The sequence below is a fragment of the Taudactylus pleione genome, unplaced genomic scaffold, assembly GCF_031769625.1.
Source record: "Taudactylus pleione unplaced genomic scaffold, aTauple2 ptg000372l, whole genome shotgun sequence".
In the NCBI taxonomy this organism is placed as follows: domain Eukaryota; kingdom Metazoa; phylum Chordata; class Amphibia; order Anura; family Myobatrachidae; genus Taudactylus; species Taudactylus pleione.
The window spans coordinates 2,003,236-2,018,504 of record NW_028284773.1 but is presented as its reverse complement, the minus strand read 5'-3'; the positions used below and the strand labels follow the sequence as shown (position 1 = coordinate 2,018,504).

General features: G+C 43.4%; 1 protein-coding gene across 1 annotated transcript; it reads right to left on the bottom strand.

The window, feature by feature from the left end:
- Positions 1–2,071: 2,071 nt before the first annotated feature.
- On the bottom strand, positions 2,072–14,286 carry LOC148508241 (receptor-transporting protein 4-like). Its single transcript, XM_088444700.1, has 2 exons — positions 14,147–14,286; positions 2,072–2,693 (listed from the first exon to the last, which is right to left on the bottom strand). The coding sequence occupies exons 1-2, from the start codon at positions 14,284–14,286 to the stop codon at positions 2,072–2,074; spliced, it is 762 nt and encodes a 253-aa protein (XP_088300826.1).
- Positions 14,287–15,269: the final 983 nt, after the last annotated feature.

The window sequence follows — 15,269 nt, the reverse complement described above, 5'->3', positions numbered from 1 at the left end:
AGTCAGACTCAGCACTGCACTACTGGGTAATAAATCCCAGTAGTCTTTGCACAGGAGTCAGAGGAGCAGGTGCTGAGCTCTGATTGGAGGAGCCCATCACATGCTCCTCTGACCCTTGGAGATCAGCAACAGCACAGCCTCATGGGAGTGACTCATTGAGAGGCTGTGACTGCTGCTCTGCCGGCTGCCTGAGGCTGCTGTGGCTCTTGGTGACTACACTGTGTGGGCACTACAGTGTGGCATGATGTGTGGGCACTACAGTGCGGTATAATGTGTGGTCACTACAGGGTGGTATAATGTGTGCGGCACTTCAGTGTGGTACAATGTGTGGGGCACTACAGTGTGGCATTATGTATGGACACCATAGGCATCTTTATAATGGGTGCAAGGTGTGTGGTGCACAGGGGCCCCTGGGTCTAGGGGGGCCCACACCGCACACCTTGCACCCATAGGTAATTATACTTACCTCTCCACCAATCCCGATGGGCTGCACCGGCACTGCAGAGCAGTAAACACTCACTGGGAAAATGGCGACGGCCATTTTCCCAGTGATCTGCGCATGCGCAGAAATTATGTCCGCGGGAAAGTAGGCGCGGGTGCCATTTTCCTGGAGACCTGTGCATGCGCAGTAGATTCTGGCATGAAGCCAGAATTTACAGCGCTCAGTGCAAGCTGAGCCGCTGACAGAGAGGGGGGGACCCAAATGGAGGCTGCACACGAGCCCCCTCTCTTAAAACGCCCCTGGTGGACACTACAGTGTGACATAATGTGGGGGCACTACATTGGGGTATAATGTGTGGGCACTACAGTGTGGTATAATGTAGATGCGTTACACTGTTGTATAATATGGGGGCACTACAGAACTACAAATAGTTTCAGACATGCAACTATATTAATAACAAATCTATTATTCAGACACTCAGGTCAGAATTAAGTGCCACCTGGACCTGGGGCTGAAAGTGTTAAGGGCCTATACTGAGCAGGGGAGGAGCTGTGACCAGTGCTCTGTGACTGCGACCAGAGACATGTGGGCATGTACACCCCCTATACTATCGGCCTCACTGGCTACCTGAATATATACAAATAGAAAAATAGCAATACAATTTGAACACTTATGATTTATGGAAAAGTGTGTAACCAGCTAGGCATCTGGTCATCATCATGCTACCACAACAATGGGCCTATTTTTATGTGGAGGCCTGGAGCTGTAGCTCCATCTGTTGCATTGTTAACCCTAGAAAACTGACCTTATAAAAAGTTTCATAACAACTAACCTGGGTCTGTGATACCCGTAAGATGAAGAATCCATAGTATCCAAAAGAAAAAACATTTATTGAACAATGGTGCAATGCATGGCTACAATATGCTCTAAGCAAGAAATTACAATTGAAAAAGATAACGATTTTATTCATTCAAATACAATCAGAACAATACATTGGCCGATGTTCTATGCACATCGGCTTGTGAAACTTGTTTCATCGGTATGATGTCTTTCGGTTCTTTTTCAATAGACATATTACACATCTCTTTGGTTAGCTTTCTAGGGTTATTCTGGCCCTGCAGACACTTTATATTACCAAAAATTAACATAGTACATCAAACAATCAATATACAAAATTGTTCAGCAAGTAAAGACACACATGAACAAAATGCTTTTAAGTAATGTTCTTTTACACCAACTATAGATATTATGATATTATGAGAAATATGGCAATGTAAATAATTGTTTCTTACAGAGGAAATAAAGATGTTCTTGAAGCTAAGTAGAAAAATCATAAACAAGGGTCTGTGGCAAAGAACAAAAAGTGGTATCCTTAGACCACTGTACATAGGTAACACATACACTGTTTGGCTTCAACTTCTGCACAATAAAAATAATTTTAAGTAAAATATTAACCCTTATACCCTTATATTCCCAAACTGTCTAAAACACAAACATTGTTGCGCTATGTAATGGCAATACCAGGGAAATAATTAATTTAATTGTGTGTGTGGGATAGATAAGTAATTCATTCTTATACCAATCAAACTATATACCAATTTTGGAAAATATATTTGCTGCATTTATGAATTAGGATATAAAGCAATAATTTGTAATATCAAATGTAATGACAACTATAACACCATCTATTTGGCTTATAGTGTATTTATATTTAAAATTATTTTTTAGGAACCATAGAGCCAATGCTACAAGTCCCACGATAAGAAGGCCAACCATATATCCAGCCGAGGTTTCTCCTTCACGTTGTGGTGGGGCTGAGGTTGTTCTTACACTTTGTGGTGGGAGCCTGCCTGTAAAGGAGCCTGTTGGCCATGATTGATGAAGAATACTTGGATATTCCTTTCTCTCTGACTGCCATGTACAGATGTGCAACCTGCAAGCCTCGCAGTGCTCCCTATCATGAGGACCTTCCAAGTTATTACCGTATAGCTCAGGCTTTTGGTCTGGATTGATCTTCTTCTGTCCATAGAATACTTGCTGGATTTGACTACACAAGTTTCTGATGGTTATATTTACATTCTCAAAACTAATTTCTGGCTTCTCCAGCAAAGGAAAACTGCATTTGTTACATTCCTGCTTTAAGATCCTCATCATCACTGTTCCTTGTTTCATGTATTTATTCAGATTTACTAGAAAAAAAACTTGTACTTCTGCAGAATTCCATGAACGTCTACATCGTGAACACCGAAACCTGCACAAAACATATAATATGTTATATTGGAGTAAATTAACTGGAAATAAATCAAAACAATGTTCAAGAACAAAGTAAATAAAATTAGAGATATGGGGGTTTGGTTTGCTGAAATCCAAACATACCGAACTTGGGGGTTACGAATGGAACAGAGTCCGACTCGAATCTTCCCACCAAATTCGGATCTCAGAATGATGCAAGACATAATTTTCCCAGATTTTCAGGTTTTATGTGATTTGGATTGCATATAATAGTCCTTCCCTAATGATCAGGTGCCATTTTACACAGGAGAGTGGGCCTGATTCAGAGCCGGACGCTTTGACAAGAGCGCTCGCTCTGAATCTGGCCCGTCCAACCTAAAATTGGAGCATCCTCCTGGCCGCTCGCATAGCTGTGGGTGACCACCCACAGCTTATGCGAGCAGCCAAAAAGATGGTCGCGATGGTCAAGACCATCGCGACCATCGGGCTTGCGACGAGACCCTTGCGGTAGGGTCTCATCTGCCGCAAGCCCGGAGTGCTTTTGGCTCTATCAGAGCCAAAAACACTCTCACTGACATCACTAGTGATGTCAGTGGGGCCGGACCCAGACGGTAGGCGTTCCCATTGGAACGCCTCCGTCTGGGCAGCCACGCCCCCGGCACGCCCACCAAAGGGGGCGTGCTGTCACTCACCATCGACAGCACGCCCCCTTTGGTGCGAGACCCCGAGCGACGCCTTCCCCGTTGCTCGCCGGGTCTCGCGCATGTGCACGACGGAGCAGCCTCCGTCGTGCGCATGCGCATATGGGTAACATCGACCCGCTTGCGAGCGTACATTGCTCGCGAGCGGGTCTGAATGAGACCCAGTGTACGGAGATGGTGTGGGATGTTGTTGCTATTAAGACAATGCTATTAAGATGCTATCAGGGCCCTCAGCAAGTATCCCTGATTTGCGGGCAACTCTGCTATAGTCAGAGAGCCATAATTTCAATACCTTCCGTACTTTACTGTCATCACCGATGGTATTTGCTCAAAAAAGGGCCACTGGTTCCCTACCTCTATAACAATTGCACAGGTTTGGTTACCCAACTCCCCACAGTTAGCTTATTTTATCCCTGCCTCTAGCAATTAACACAGTTATAGTGTACCCTCTATCACAATTGCACAGGCTGGGCATACTTCCACTCGGTTAATTTGGACGCCTCCTACTTCTAGCAATTACCAATAGATAAAACATAGCCCTAGCGGTATAATAATCTTTTCAGAGACAGGATTTTGGAGCACATACAGCATGAAATAACTAATAAAGAATACTTTATTCACATAAAGGAGTACAATGCTTAGGTATAAAAAAGTTACAAAGGAAATAGGTAACAAAGGTACATACATCTATTGTAATTATAAATAAAAAGGAAAAACTTCTAGAAAGTAACGCTCAGCTAAGTCCATGCTGGGGGCACAGCAGAAGTCATGGAACAGTCCCTCAATCAAATTGAACCCCAGAATCAGAACACAGAACACAGAGCTCCATTACATTTTGTTCCCTGTGCACCCCTAGTAATGTCATAATCAAGTGTTTACTGACTGGCTGACCAGCTAATTCAATTTGTGACCCTCCCCAAACTTTAACTTTAAACCAAATAATCTACATAACTCCCTCTGCGGAAAGATTACCTAAAATATGGTATATTCACATTAATATCTTCTATTTTAGCTATCACTTGATTATAAATAACATATGTTGTGATGGTGCATTGTTGAGATTTCTCATATATTTAAAGCTACACTTCTGAGTGATTTGCAAATCGCACCCAACCAGTGAATAGATGTGATATCTCTTTATGAAAAGTTGGACACTCCTAGTTATTAAAGAAATATACATTTTTCATCCACTTTTCACCCAAAACCTCATCAAAGGCCAGACTGAATACACTTTGGTTTGACCAGTCTTTGCAGATGCCTGCTGTGTATGGTTTCCCGCTTCACAAGTAATCAACATGTGGCCCCAGACAAAATGCCTTGTTATATTGGGTTCCTGGTCATAGGATGCCATCAGAGAGATACTGTACATCCTAAAGGCCTCCAAACATTCTCTCCTGAGTGGAATTAACATGCTAATGAAAATTTAGCCTGGCTCTTAAGTCAGTTCAGCTGTGATAGTATAACACAACTTAACAGAAGGGTTTTCCTAGGCCCCTTATACTCAAAAAGGCAGTTATCCAGTGAGTGATAGGAATTAGCATCCTATTGATCCTTGAAGCCAGAGTTTTAACAGAATATCAACAAGGAAACATAACTCACAAATCCTAATATCTATATTTCTGACAGATGCCATTAGGACAGAGATAATTTATAGTAGATAGAAGGGGTGGGTGGGAAGGCTGACTCAGGTACAGTCATCTTTGAAACATACTTGTCTACTTTTGAAGACTAGTTTCAGGGATATTCTAGACAGCAGTAGATTGCAGTACGTGCCCTGTGCCGTCAAGGGGTCATGACCAACTCTGCCTAAAGGGCGTGTCTAGCTCCAACTATGGGCGTATCAATTGCCATACATTGGTGCAGTGGAAGGTGAAAACTACCGTCTAGTGGGAAAAAGACAGTACTGGCACAAGGGGAATAATTATGATTTATGGTGATTTATGCTACTGTAGAGACAGTAGCAAAAGTGCTCCAGTGTCAGTATTGGTGGGATTATATGGTCGGCTCTTGTAAAAGGGTGGGCTTTCAGATAGTGAATGTGTGTGTGTGTGTGTGTTGTGGGGGGGGGTCAGTGTGAGGCTGGGGCTGTGTGAACTAACTAGGAACCTGCAGACAGTCTGTCCACTGAGATCATAAACTTGCAAGTTAAGCCAAAGCATCCTTATCTCACAAGCCTTGCTTCCACCCAGGTCCCAAGATACATTATCTGCGCCAGAGCAAAAAAATCAATGAACTAAGCTCTGACTCTGAGTCTCTGTCATGATTTAATAAACAAAAGTCCCTACTTACATTTATTTTTTACTAAAGTGGGATAATGCATAGGCCACCTATGCTTGATGGGCCACTGGGGGGGACTGCCACCGCCAGTCACTGTCATCAGACTCTAGGGAAGGCAGTGTGACTGTGTGCTGGGCCCGGATAGGTGGCCACCGCTACCCACAACCCTGCGGTGGCCAGCCTATAGTATTAAATGAAATTATTTAAATAAAAATAAAATTATATGCATATAAAGGCGCCACGATCCAAATAGATGTCCAATGCAGAGAATATAATGTAAAAATGTATTTAAAATGTTATAGTATCAAACAAACATAATTAAAATATAGTATGATACTTTCCTACAGCGCGTTTCGGAGCGATGCTCCTTCCAAGCCTGAGGAAGGAGCATCACTCCAAAATGCGTTGTTTGGACGGGGCATGATTTCATTTACAGAGGACGACATCTGAAGCCCTCCCATCCAAATCTGTTGTGGTGGTGCCGAGGTGCTTTACCTGGGACCGTGGCGCCTTTATATGCATATTCCGTAGACATAAAACCTTACAGCTTCACATGTCCCATTAAAGCTTCTTGGACATGATCTGAAATTTCATAGAACCTACTGAATTTGTGATGCCACCCGAATTTAGCATAACCGAGTCAAATCCAAGCAGGTTCGGAGGTTCCCGCCTTACTCGGTTCTCGAAACCGAGACAAAACCATAGAGAAGAAAATCTCGCGGTAATGCAAGTTGCAACCTTGTTCTGACAGACTCCAATCGTTCTTAAAAAAAAATACAATTAAAGTGTTATATTTTTTTCTTGTTTGTGTGGGTGGGTTTTCGGCTTAACCATAGTAGTGGACAAGATCCAGAAACTTATGCAAGTTGCAACCTTGTGCTGACAGACTCCAATTGTTCTTAAAAAAAAATACAATTAAAGTGTCATATTTTTTTCTTGTTTGTTTGGGTGGGTTTTCGGCTTAACCCCATTAGTGGACAAGATCCAGCCAGCAACACAAGTTGCAACCTTGTACTGCCAGACTCCAGTCATGATCAATCGTTACTCTGGGGCCAAGTTCTTCTGGAGCTGACAAAAAATATAAATAATCATTTGTCGTTTTTTCTAATATTTTGTGTGTGCACGTGTGTTAAGTTTGTAACCACACCTTGGCTACACTATTGGTGATTGTGACACTGCTTCTAGACTGCAGAAAAAATATGGAGGGCTATCACATGACAGGAGAGCAAGGCCAAGAACCACATGTTGTAGCTGCCGGCAGCAGTGCAATTTACGCCATCGATATGGTAGTAATAGTAAAGCAGGTTTTGCTGAAATTAAGAAAAAAAAATTGAAAGGATATTTGACTTTAGATAAACAAACAATTGGCAATATGCCATTCACTACACGAAGTGGCCAGGAAAGGATAAGGCCTTGGCCTTCTTACTTTATGAAGAAGACTGCAGATTCTGATAGCCCTTCTGCTTGTAGTAGTAGTGGTGGTGGTCCAATTAAAAATGTGAAAGTTGTTACAGCTCCGGAAAAACCAACTATGTGCCCTGAGAAATCGAAATCACAAATCCCCGAGGAGAGTGCAAGTTTGTCCGCGGTTACCATGTGTGAGCCCGACCTAAATACTAGTGTACTGGAGGATCCTCCAAGTTCCAACATTTGTGTGCCCACTGTAAAGTGGGGAAGGGCAGTCAACATCTTGCACACATAGTCAATGAGGATGCTTCTGTGGAATTGCACATGGAGGAGGAGGATATTTTGGTGGATGAAGGCGCTAAGGATGATGAGGATGTTGGTGTTGGTGATGAGGATGTTGATGCTGAGGATGTCCTTTGTGTAAGTAAGGCAACAGCTGTTGCCCATGGTTTGAAAAAGCCAAAGCCCATTGTCATGCCGGGACAAAAGACAAAAGAAATCTACTTCTCACGTGTGGAATTATTTCCATCCCGATCCGGACAACAGCTGTCAAGCCATATGTGCCCATTGCCATGCAAGAGTGAGTAGAGGGAGGGACCTAAACCACCTAGGAACGTCCTCCTTGTTACGTCACTTGGAGCGCATTCATCAAATATCAAAGTGTACGTTGCCAAGTTCCAAAACTCAAAATGTAAATGTAAGTCCAGTGTCACCTACCTGCTCCCTCTCTGTGAGATCCAAGCGCCTTCGGTCTCCAACACCAACACCTGCATCATCAACATCCTCATTCATCATCGGGAGTAGTCCTGCTGAATCCAATATTGGTCTTCCAAACATGATTGACTCCTCTCCTATCTGTGATTCCCCAGAAGGATCCTTGATGACTACACCTGTTGCTGCTGCTGTTGCTGTCAGTGGATCTTCATCCCAGAAGGGGACCAGGAGGAAGACTACTTGTAGCGTATCCTCCAAAAAGCAATTACTGTTAAACAATCGTTTGCAAGGGCAAACAAGTACGACAGCAATCACACAGTTGCACAGCGGATTACTGACGCCATAACAGCTATGCTGGTATTAGATGTGCATCCAGTATCCGCCATTACTGCAGTGGGTTTTCAACAGTTAATTCAGGTCCTGTGTCCTCGCTACCAGATCCCTTCTAGATTCCACTTCGCTAGAAGAGCAATTCCAAATCTGTACAAGGACATTAAAAAAAATCTTATTAATGTCCTCAGAAATGCTGTTGTACCCAACTGTCCACTGATATGTGGACAAGTGGGACAGGGCAAACTAAGGATTACATGACTGTGACAGCCCACTGGGTAGGTGTATTGCCTACAACAGCAACAGCAACATCTCCCAAAAGACAGCTGATACAGAGGCAGGCTACTCTTTGTATAACTGGTTTCACTAAGAGGCATACCACTGAGAACCTCTTAGAAAAACTCAGGGAAATCATTGCTAAATGGCTTACCCCACTTGGACTCTCCTCGGGATTTGTGATTTCGGACAATGCCACCAATATTGTGAGAGCATTACATCTGGGCGAATTCCAACACGTCTCATGTTTTGCTCATACAATTAATTTGGTGGTACAAAAAAATTTTTAAAATGACAGGGGCGTGCAGGAGATGCTCTCGGTGGCACGCAAAATATCCAAACATTTTAGACATTCGGCGACCGCTTGTCGAAGATTGCATGACTAGCAGGTACAGTTAAATTTTCCCTTCCATCAGCTGAAGCAAGAGGTAGTAACTCGGTGGAATTCTACCCTCTGTATGCTTCAGCGGATGAAGGAACAGCAAAAGGCCATCCAGGCCTATACAGCAGACTATGACATAGGCGGTGGAGGGGGAATGCACCTTACTCAAGCGCAGTGGAGAATAATTTCCGTGTTGTGCAAGGTTCTCAAACCCTTTGAACTTGCCACACGTGAAGTTAGTTCTGACACTGCCAGCTTGAGTCAGGTCATTCCCCTCATCAGACTTTTGCAAAAACAGCTGGAGAAACTGAAGGAGGAGCTAAAACGGAGCGATTGTGCAAAGTATGTCGGACTGGTGAATCAAGCCCTTGATTCACTTCACCAGGTTACAAGAGTCGTCAATCTATTGAAATATTGCAATGAAAACTTTTTTTTTTAAGTTATTGGGTTACAAAAAGTTTTTTTTGTTTTAATCTTAAACATAGCAGAAATGTTATCCTAACAGCTTATAAAGTTATATGCTCTAAAAAACTAAAGCCTATATTTATATTTGTAAAAGCTAAAGCCTAATTCTGCCAAAAGAGAGACTGACACCACGGCTAAACTTAAGAGTCACCTTCTGGATGTGAATTGTCTCATTTGCATGTGGAAAACACAACCCTCAGATGAGATGGATCTCAGCCAGTGGACAACATTGAAATCACCATTAAAAAGTCACAATGGAAGACTACAGTGTGGAGAATCATTCTTCACAGTCAGGAGAGGCCTCAGAGAACATGAAAAAAGATGCTCTAGGTGCTGAACTTCAAGGGATTTCTCCATCATGTTCTGCAGTATGGAAAGGTTTCATTCACATGTTTTCTATAAAGCAGTTCAAAGTTACAGCCTTCAAAGTGTCTAGTAATTCCTAGCAAAGGTGGATGTTATAGATAGCCAAAGATTATTACAAGCAAAGGATTCATCTGTCCGGAATCTGTCTGGGAATTCATGGATCGTATTTGGCCTGAATGCACTAAGACATCCAGTGATTCTGTCACTGTGTTCTGTAGCCCACTAGTTTATTCCTACCTAAATGACAAACTGAAATACGGAATAGTAAGCACAGACAACATGGAGGCCTTCGTTATTCCGCTGCCTGCATGCCAACCAATACCTCCCAGACTACACCCACTGGGTGGACCAGGTCTTGATAATGACCATCCCCATCTGTTGCTAGGCCTTCTTCCAAACCATCCATGCTGGACTTACTGTCCAAAAAGGGTAAGCAGGGTACAGAAAGAGGAGCTAGATGTGCCCAATGACATTTTTTTTCTTCTATCATAGATGATGTGGAGAGAATAAGAGCTTCAAATGTTTGACTTGGAACAGGGGCTCCCACCTATTTGGCTTCCGCCCAGAGAACAGAGCTCTGTTCCTCAAGAACTGTCTATGCCTGAGCTGATAGGTAGGTATTCTCTGTCTGTTGGTAAACACCCTTCAGGAGATGGCAACCCAGAATAACAACAACTATAATAATGAGTCCACTGATAACCAGCCTGATCCCTTAACAGCAACATACCCCATATGGCCAACTCATAACATGACACCCAGTTTGCAGCCTCTTCTTCCTTATGACACTAATTCAGTCGCCATGGTTGCTCCAGTCCAAGACAGTGGGAACAATGGCAATTTGAAGGCCACTAACTAACTTTTTTAAATGTCCCTTTACAGGTTGGGAAACAGAACAGAAGATTTATTTTTGGAAAGCACGCTTCCTGGTCTCCTTCTGGGATGAAAAAAAAATGCCAGCAAGCAGGCATGGCGCAGCCGCACAACGTAATACTTAAACCTTAGGTCTGAAATTTTGCATTTGCTGCTCAGTTCCGCTTGTTCACAATATATCTCATCAGGATGATGGGACAATAAATGGGTCTCGAAACGTTGATTCAAAGTACTGCTGTGTCTGTGATATTTACATCGAGTGCCGCCTGACTGTTATGTATATGTATATATACTGTATATATATATTATATATATATATATATACATATACACACAATGTGTGTGTGTGTTAATTTATATATATATATATATATATATATATATATATATAAAATCATGTTTAAAACCAGCCTTCCACAACATATATATATATATATATATATATATATATATATATATACTGTATATATATATATATATATATATATATATTATACACACAGCCCCAGGCTCTCTGAGTTAGACTCAGCAGCATGGGCCAAGGAACCCCTCTCTGCCCAGTGAGTGGGTGCCCGCCTCGGCTCAGCTGCCCCCCTCTCCTCCTGTGACTCTGTCTCCCAGCCTGAGATAATTAACTTACCGGAGACACTCGATTTATTAAAGCTGCTGCTGCAGATGAGTGGTCGCTTCTCCGATGAGTCCTGGGCGCCGGCAATATGGAGGCGGAGCCGTGAGTTGTAACTCACGGCTCTGCTCCGTAAAGGCCCACGGGAGGAGTGGTCGCAGCTGGGCCCACCTGTGGCCATGTTACTTGTCTCCTCCAGTAGCCAGAATGAGCTTCTGTGCAGAAGCTCATTCTGACTGACCTAGCTGTCACCGAGACCCCGCAGTCAGATGACCGCTGCACTGCGTGATCGGAACTGAGCTCTGATCGTGGCAGTGTGGAGGGAAGCAGGGAGAGCTGTGCAGAGCCGGATGCCCCTAGGCATCCAGTCGCCCTAGGCATTTGCTTAGAATGCCTATGCCTAGGGCCGGCTCTGGGTCTAATTAAGCACTTCAGTGTTGAAAGAGCAAAAAACCCAGTGTAAACTGACTTGTTATCTAAAAGCACCTATACTTGTATGTACACATGCCACTATAAAAACAGAGGAAGTTTTTCGCAAAATAGTAAATATGTTGGGCCTCCCATCAAAAGACAGAGGAGCAAATGTTAAAATTAGTGACCCAGTCAATGGGCACAAAAGATGCTGGGCCCAGAGATATACTGTATTTTCTGATATTTGAGAGGGTCGCACAGCGTTTAAAGTGGCCAGCAGATACTTTGGCTTATAGACTTGCCCCCTATCTAACTGGTGAGGCTCAGAAAGCCTATGCTGATTTGTCCTCTGCTAATACAGAGAAATATGACCTTATCAAAAGTGCCATTCTAGCTCGGTCAGATCTCACTCCTTCTGGGAAAGCACTTCAACGAATGGGCCCTACTACCAGGGGTCCCTATTCAGAAGCAGGTTGCAGAACTCACCAGAGAGGGGTATAGTTGGCTCCAGCCAGAAGACCGCACTGCTGCTCAGATTGTAGAGACGGTGGTTATTGACCAGTGTATAAGAACCCTAGGATGGAATATGCAGCGCTGGGTCATACATGCTGATCCTCAGAATTTAGAGGAACTAATTACAGTATTGTAGTGATATGACACTGCAGGAAATATGACAAAAATGTCAGAAAAGACACCAGGGAATGGGCGACCCGTTAAGATGGCACCCCATTGGCCTGTGACCCTGACTGTCACCCTTCCTCAAGGAAATGCCACTGGAGATGCCAGGGTCATTTGCTATGAGTGCAGAGAGTCAGGTTATTTCAGATTGGACTATCCCAAAAAACAGAGCCTATGGAGTGTGGGGTTGCTACCATGGGTGCTATGTACCCCTGGATTCCAGACCCCCATTAATGTGGGAAACTGTGTTACTGAATGGCCAAGAATGCCCAGCTATTATACCGTGCATCCAGAAAGTATTCACAATGCTTTTTTCCACATTTTTTTATGTTACAGCCTTATTCCAAAATGGAATAAATTCATTTTTGTCCTCAAAATTCTACACCCAATACGTCATGACGTCTCTCCCATAGTGGCCGCAGGGAGAGCCGGACTCCGGAGGTCAGGTGTGAGCTCCGGCGTCCGCCACTCATCGAAACAATGGGAGAGATGTCATGAAGTCTCTCCCATAGTGCCCGTGGGGGGGGGAGCAGGAGCTCAGGAGTGAGTTCCAGCTGTCGCGGCCGGGGGTGGGGAGAGTGTGGCAGTGGCGGCGAAGGGGAGTGGGGAGAGGAGAAGGAGTGTGGCGGCGCTAGGGTGCAGGAAGGACTGTGGCACTGGGGACCGCCGCCTACAGCGCCCTCTGCTGGCAGGCGCTCTACGCAGCTGCGTAGTTCGCATAACGGGCAGGCCGGCCCTGAGTGTGAGTGCAGGTGAGTGTGAGTGAGTATGTGTAATAAGTATTAAAACCTTTGGTGTGTGTGTCCTGTCATTTTTTTTTATATTTATTTTACAGGTGAACTAGAGGTATCAGCGGGCTCTTAATGGCCCGTATGCTGTTTATTGTGGTTCTCCAAGTACCAGCATGCAGGGGAGGCTTGCTGGGACTTCTAGTTCTCCTATTAAAGACAATATTATTTTATCTACTTTTACACACAATCAACCTGGCACCCACCACCCAGGGGTGCCGGGGTTCAGCCCAGGCATGTCCTGGAGAAGGTTAACCCCTTTATAGGGGGGTCCTCATCTCCTCAGGGATCCCTGGCCTCAGCTGACTATCGTGGGTTAATAATGCTTTGGCCTGGGGACCCCATAAAGTGGGTCCCATGGCTGTGGCATTACACCCCCACTAGAAAAAGTCTGGTGCTGGTTGTGAATAATATGGGGGACCCCTACTCATTTTGTCCCCTTTATTTCCACAACCAGGACTGGCTCAGAAAAGCCAGGTGTTGGTTGTGCACATAATTTTTTATTTTAAATGTAATATTTCAATAGCTTGTTAACACTGAAGCATGCATGGATCTCACTGATCTGTTCATGCCTTTGAGTAACTAGCACCTGCTCAGGCTATACTTGCTAGCCTGAAGCAGGTCTATTTTGTTGCGAGTTTTAGATCAGTAATATTGTGCGAGTTAAAAACTTGCACTCTATTACATTGGCCGAGTTGTATCTTCACAATGGCAAAACATCTGAAAACAAGTTTTACCATTGCGAGTTGTGGGGGTGTGAGAAACATGCGAGTTTGCATGTTCTTGCACCATATTACAAAGGGTGAGTTCTAATATGTGCAAGTAAATTGCTTTACTCACATATTTTCAAAACCTGGACCTTATTACATTTAGCCGTATTTGTTAGTTCATTATCAGAGAGTGCATATGTAGAAACTGGTTACTGTTTCTCCCTTTCCTTCACATAATATATATATTCTAAATAGTCCATTATTGTAAATAGTACTAGAAAGGTAAAAGTACAGTAACATCGACATTTGTGTTCCTAAAATAAATCTGGTAAGTCAGATGTATTGTAACTTTGTATAATACTGTGCACTTAAACACACTTGATGGTGATAAAAATAGAAAGTATAACACACACACATGCCATGTATCTATGTAAGGTGTCATATACAATTACTTTTATTGTATTATATTTACCTGCCAAATGTTTTCTGTATATACCGCATCCCTTTCTCTTGTAATTGGAGATCATCTTTAACATACAGTTTCCATGTATCACGGATTCCCCTTTCTTTTATTTCACTGTCAAAATTATCTGCCCAGGTTTCTGCATCCATGTTCAGTCCTCACAGAAGCTTTTAGAGCTGAGAGCTAGAAATCTGGGCAGGATTACCACTGACATTTCCAGAGAAACGAAACTTAGAGGACAGCCACTCAGAGAAACAAAACTAAAGCTGGGTACACACTGACAGATATATTGGCCGATCAATTGATCGGCCGATATATCTGGTGCCCGTCGGCCATTGTATACCAGCGACATGTCTGTGAACGTAATCATTCACAGATACATTGCTTTGGCTGTGCTGCACAGCCAATGGACAGATATATCTGCAGACATATCTGTCCATCGGCAAGTGTGTACGGGCGATCAATCGATCATTCTGACACATGCATCGGCAGCCAAGGGAAGAGTGGCGGATCTGCCCCCCGGCTAGCTGCCTGGAACCAGACGGGCACCAGATATATCTGAAGATCACTCGATCTGCAGATATATCTGCTAGGTGTGTACCCACTATAGATACCTAATGATCTATACACCCTAAATGTCACTATTTAGCGTTATAAGTCGCACAAGAAATAATTGCTTTCCAGACTTTGATTGTGGTTCCAAAGCACAAAAAGATATTATTCACCAAAAAGCATATAGTTACACGCTGTGATCTAAATACAATTAGCACAAACAAATTATACAATCACTAGGTACAGTTGAATACATACGCATGCGCTCTGGATCCAGATTTCCGGCATCAAAGGTGAAGCCTCCATCAATAGAAAGAAAATGATGACTATCAGATTCATAGTGCCTGTTTATGTACCCTCACAGAGATAGTCAATACAATAGAACAAGTTGGAATAATCCCATTGGTTCTTCTTCCTGGTTCTTCTGTTACGATACAGTTCATAGGTCAGTTTGTATTGCAATAGTTCAGCCTCCAACAGCTCTTTGTGTCCATTTTCCCGCCGAAGAACAAGTCTAAACTGGCTAATAAACATTACATTACAGAGTTCATTTCAATGCCTATCTCTCTATGATCCATAA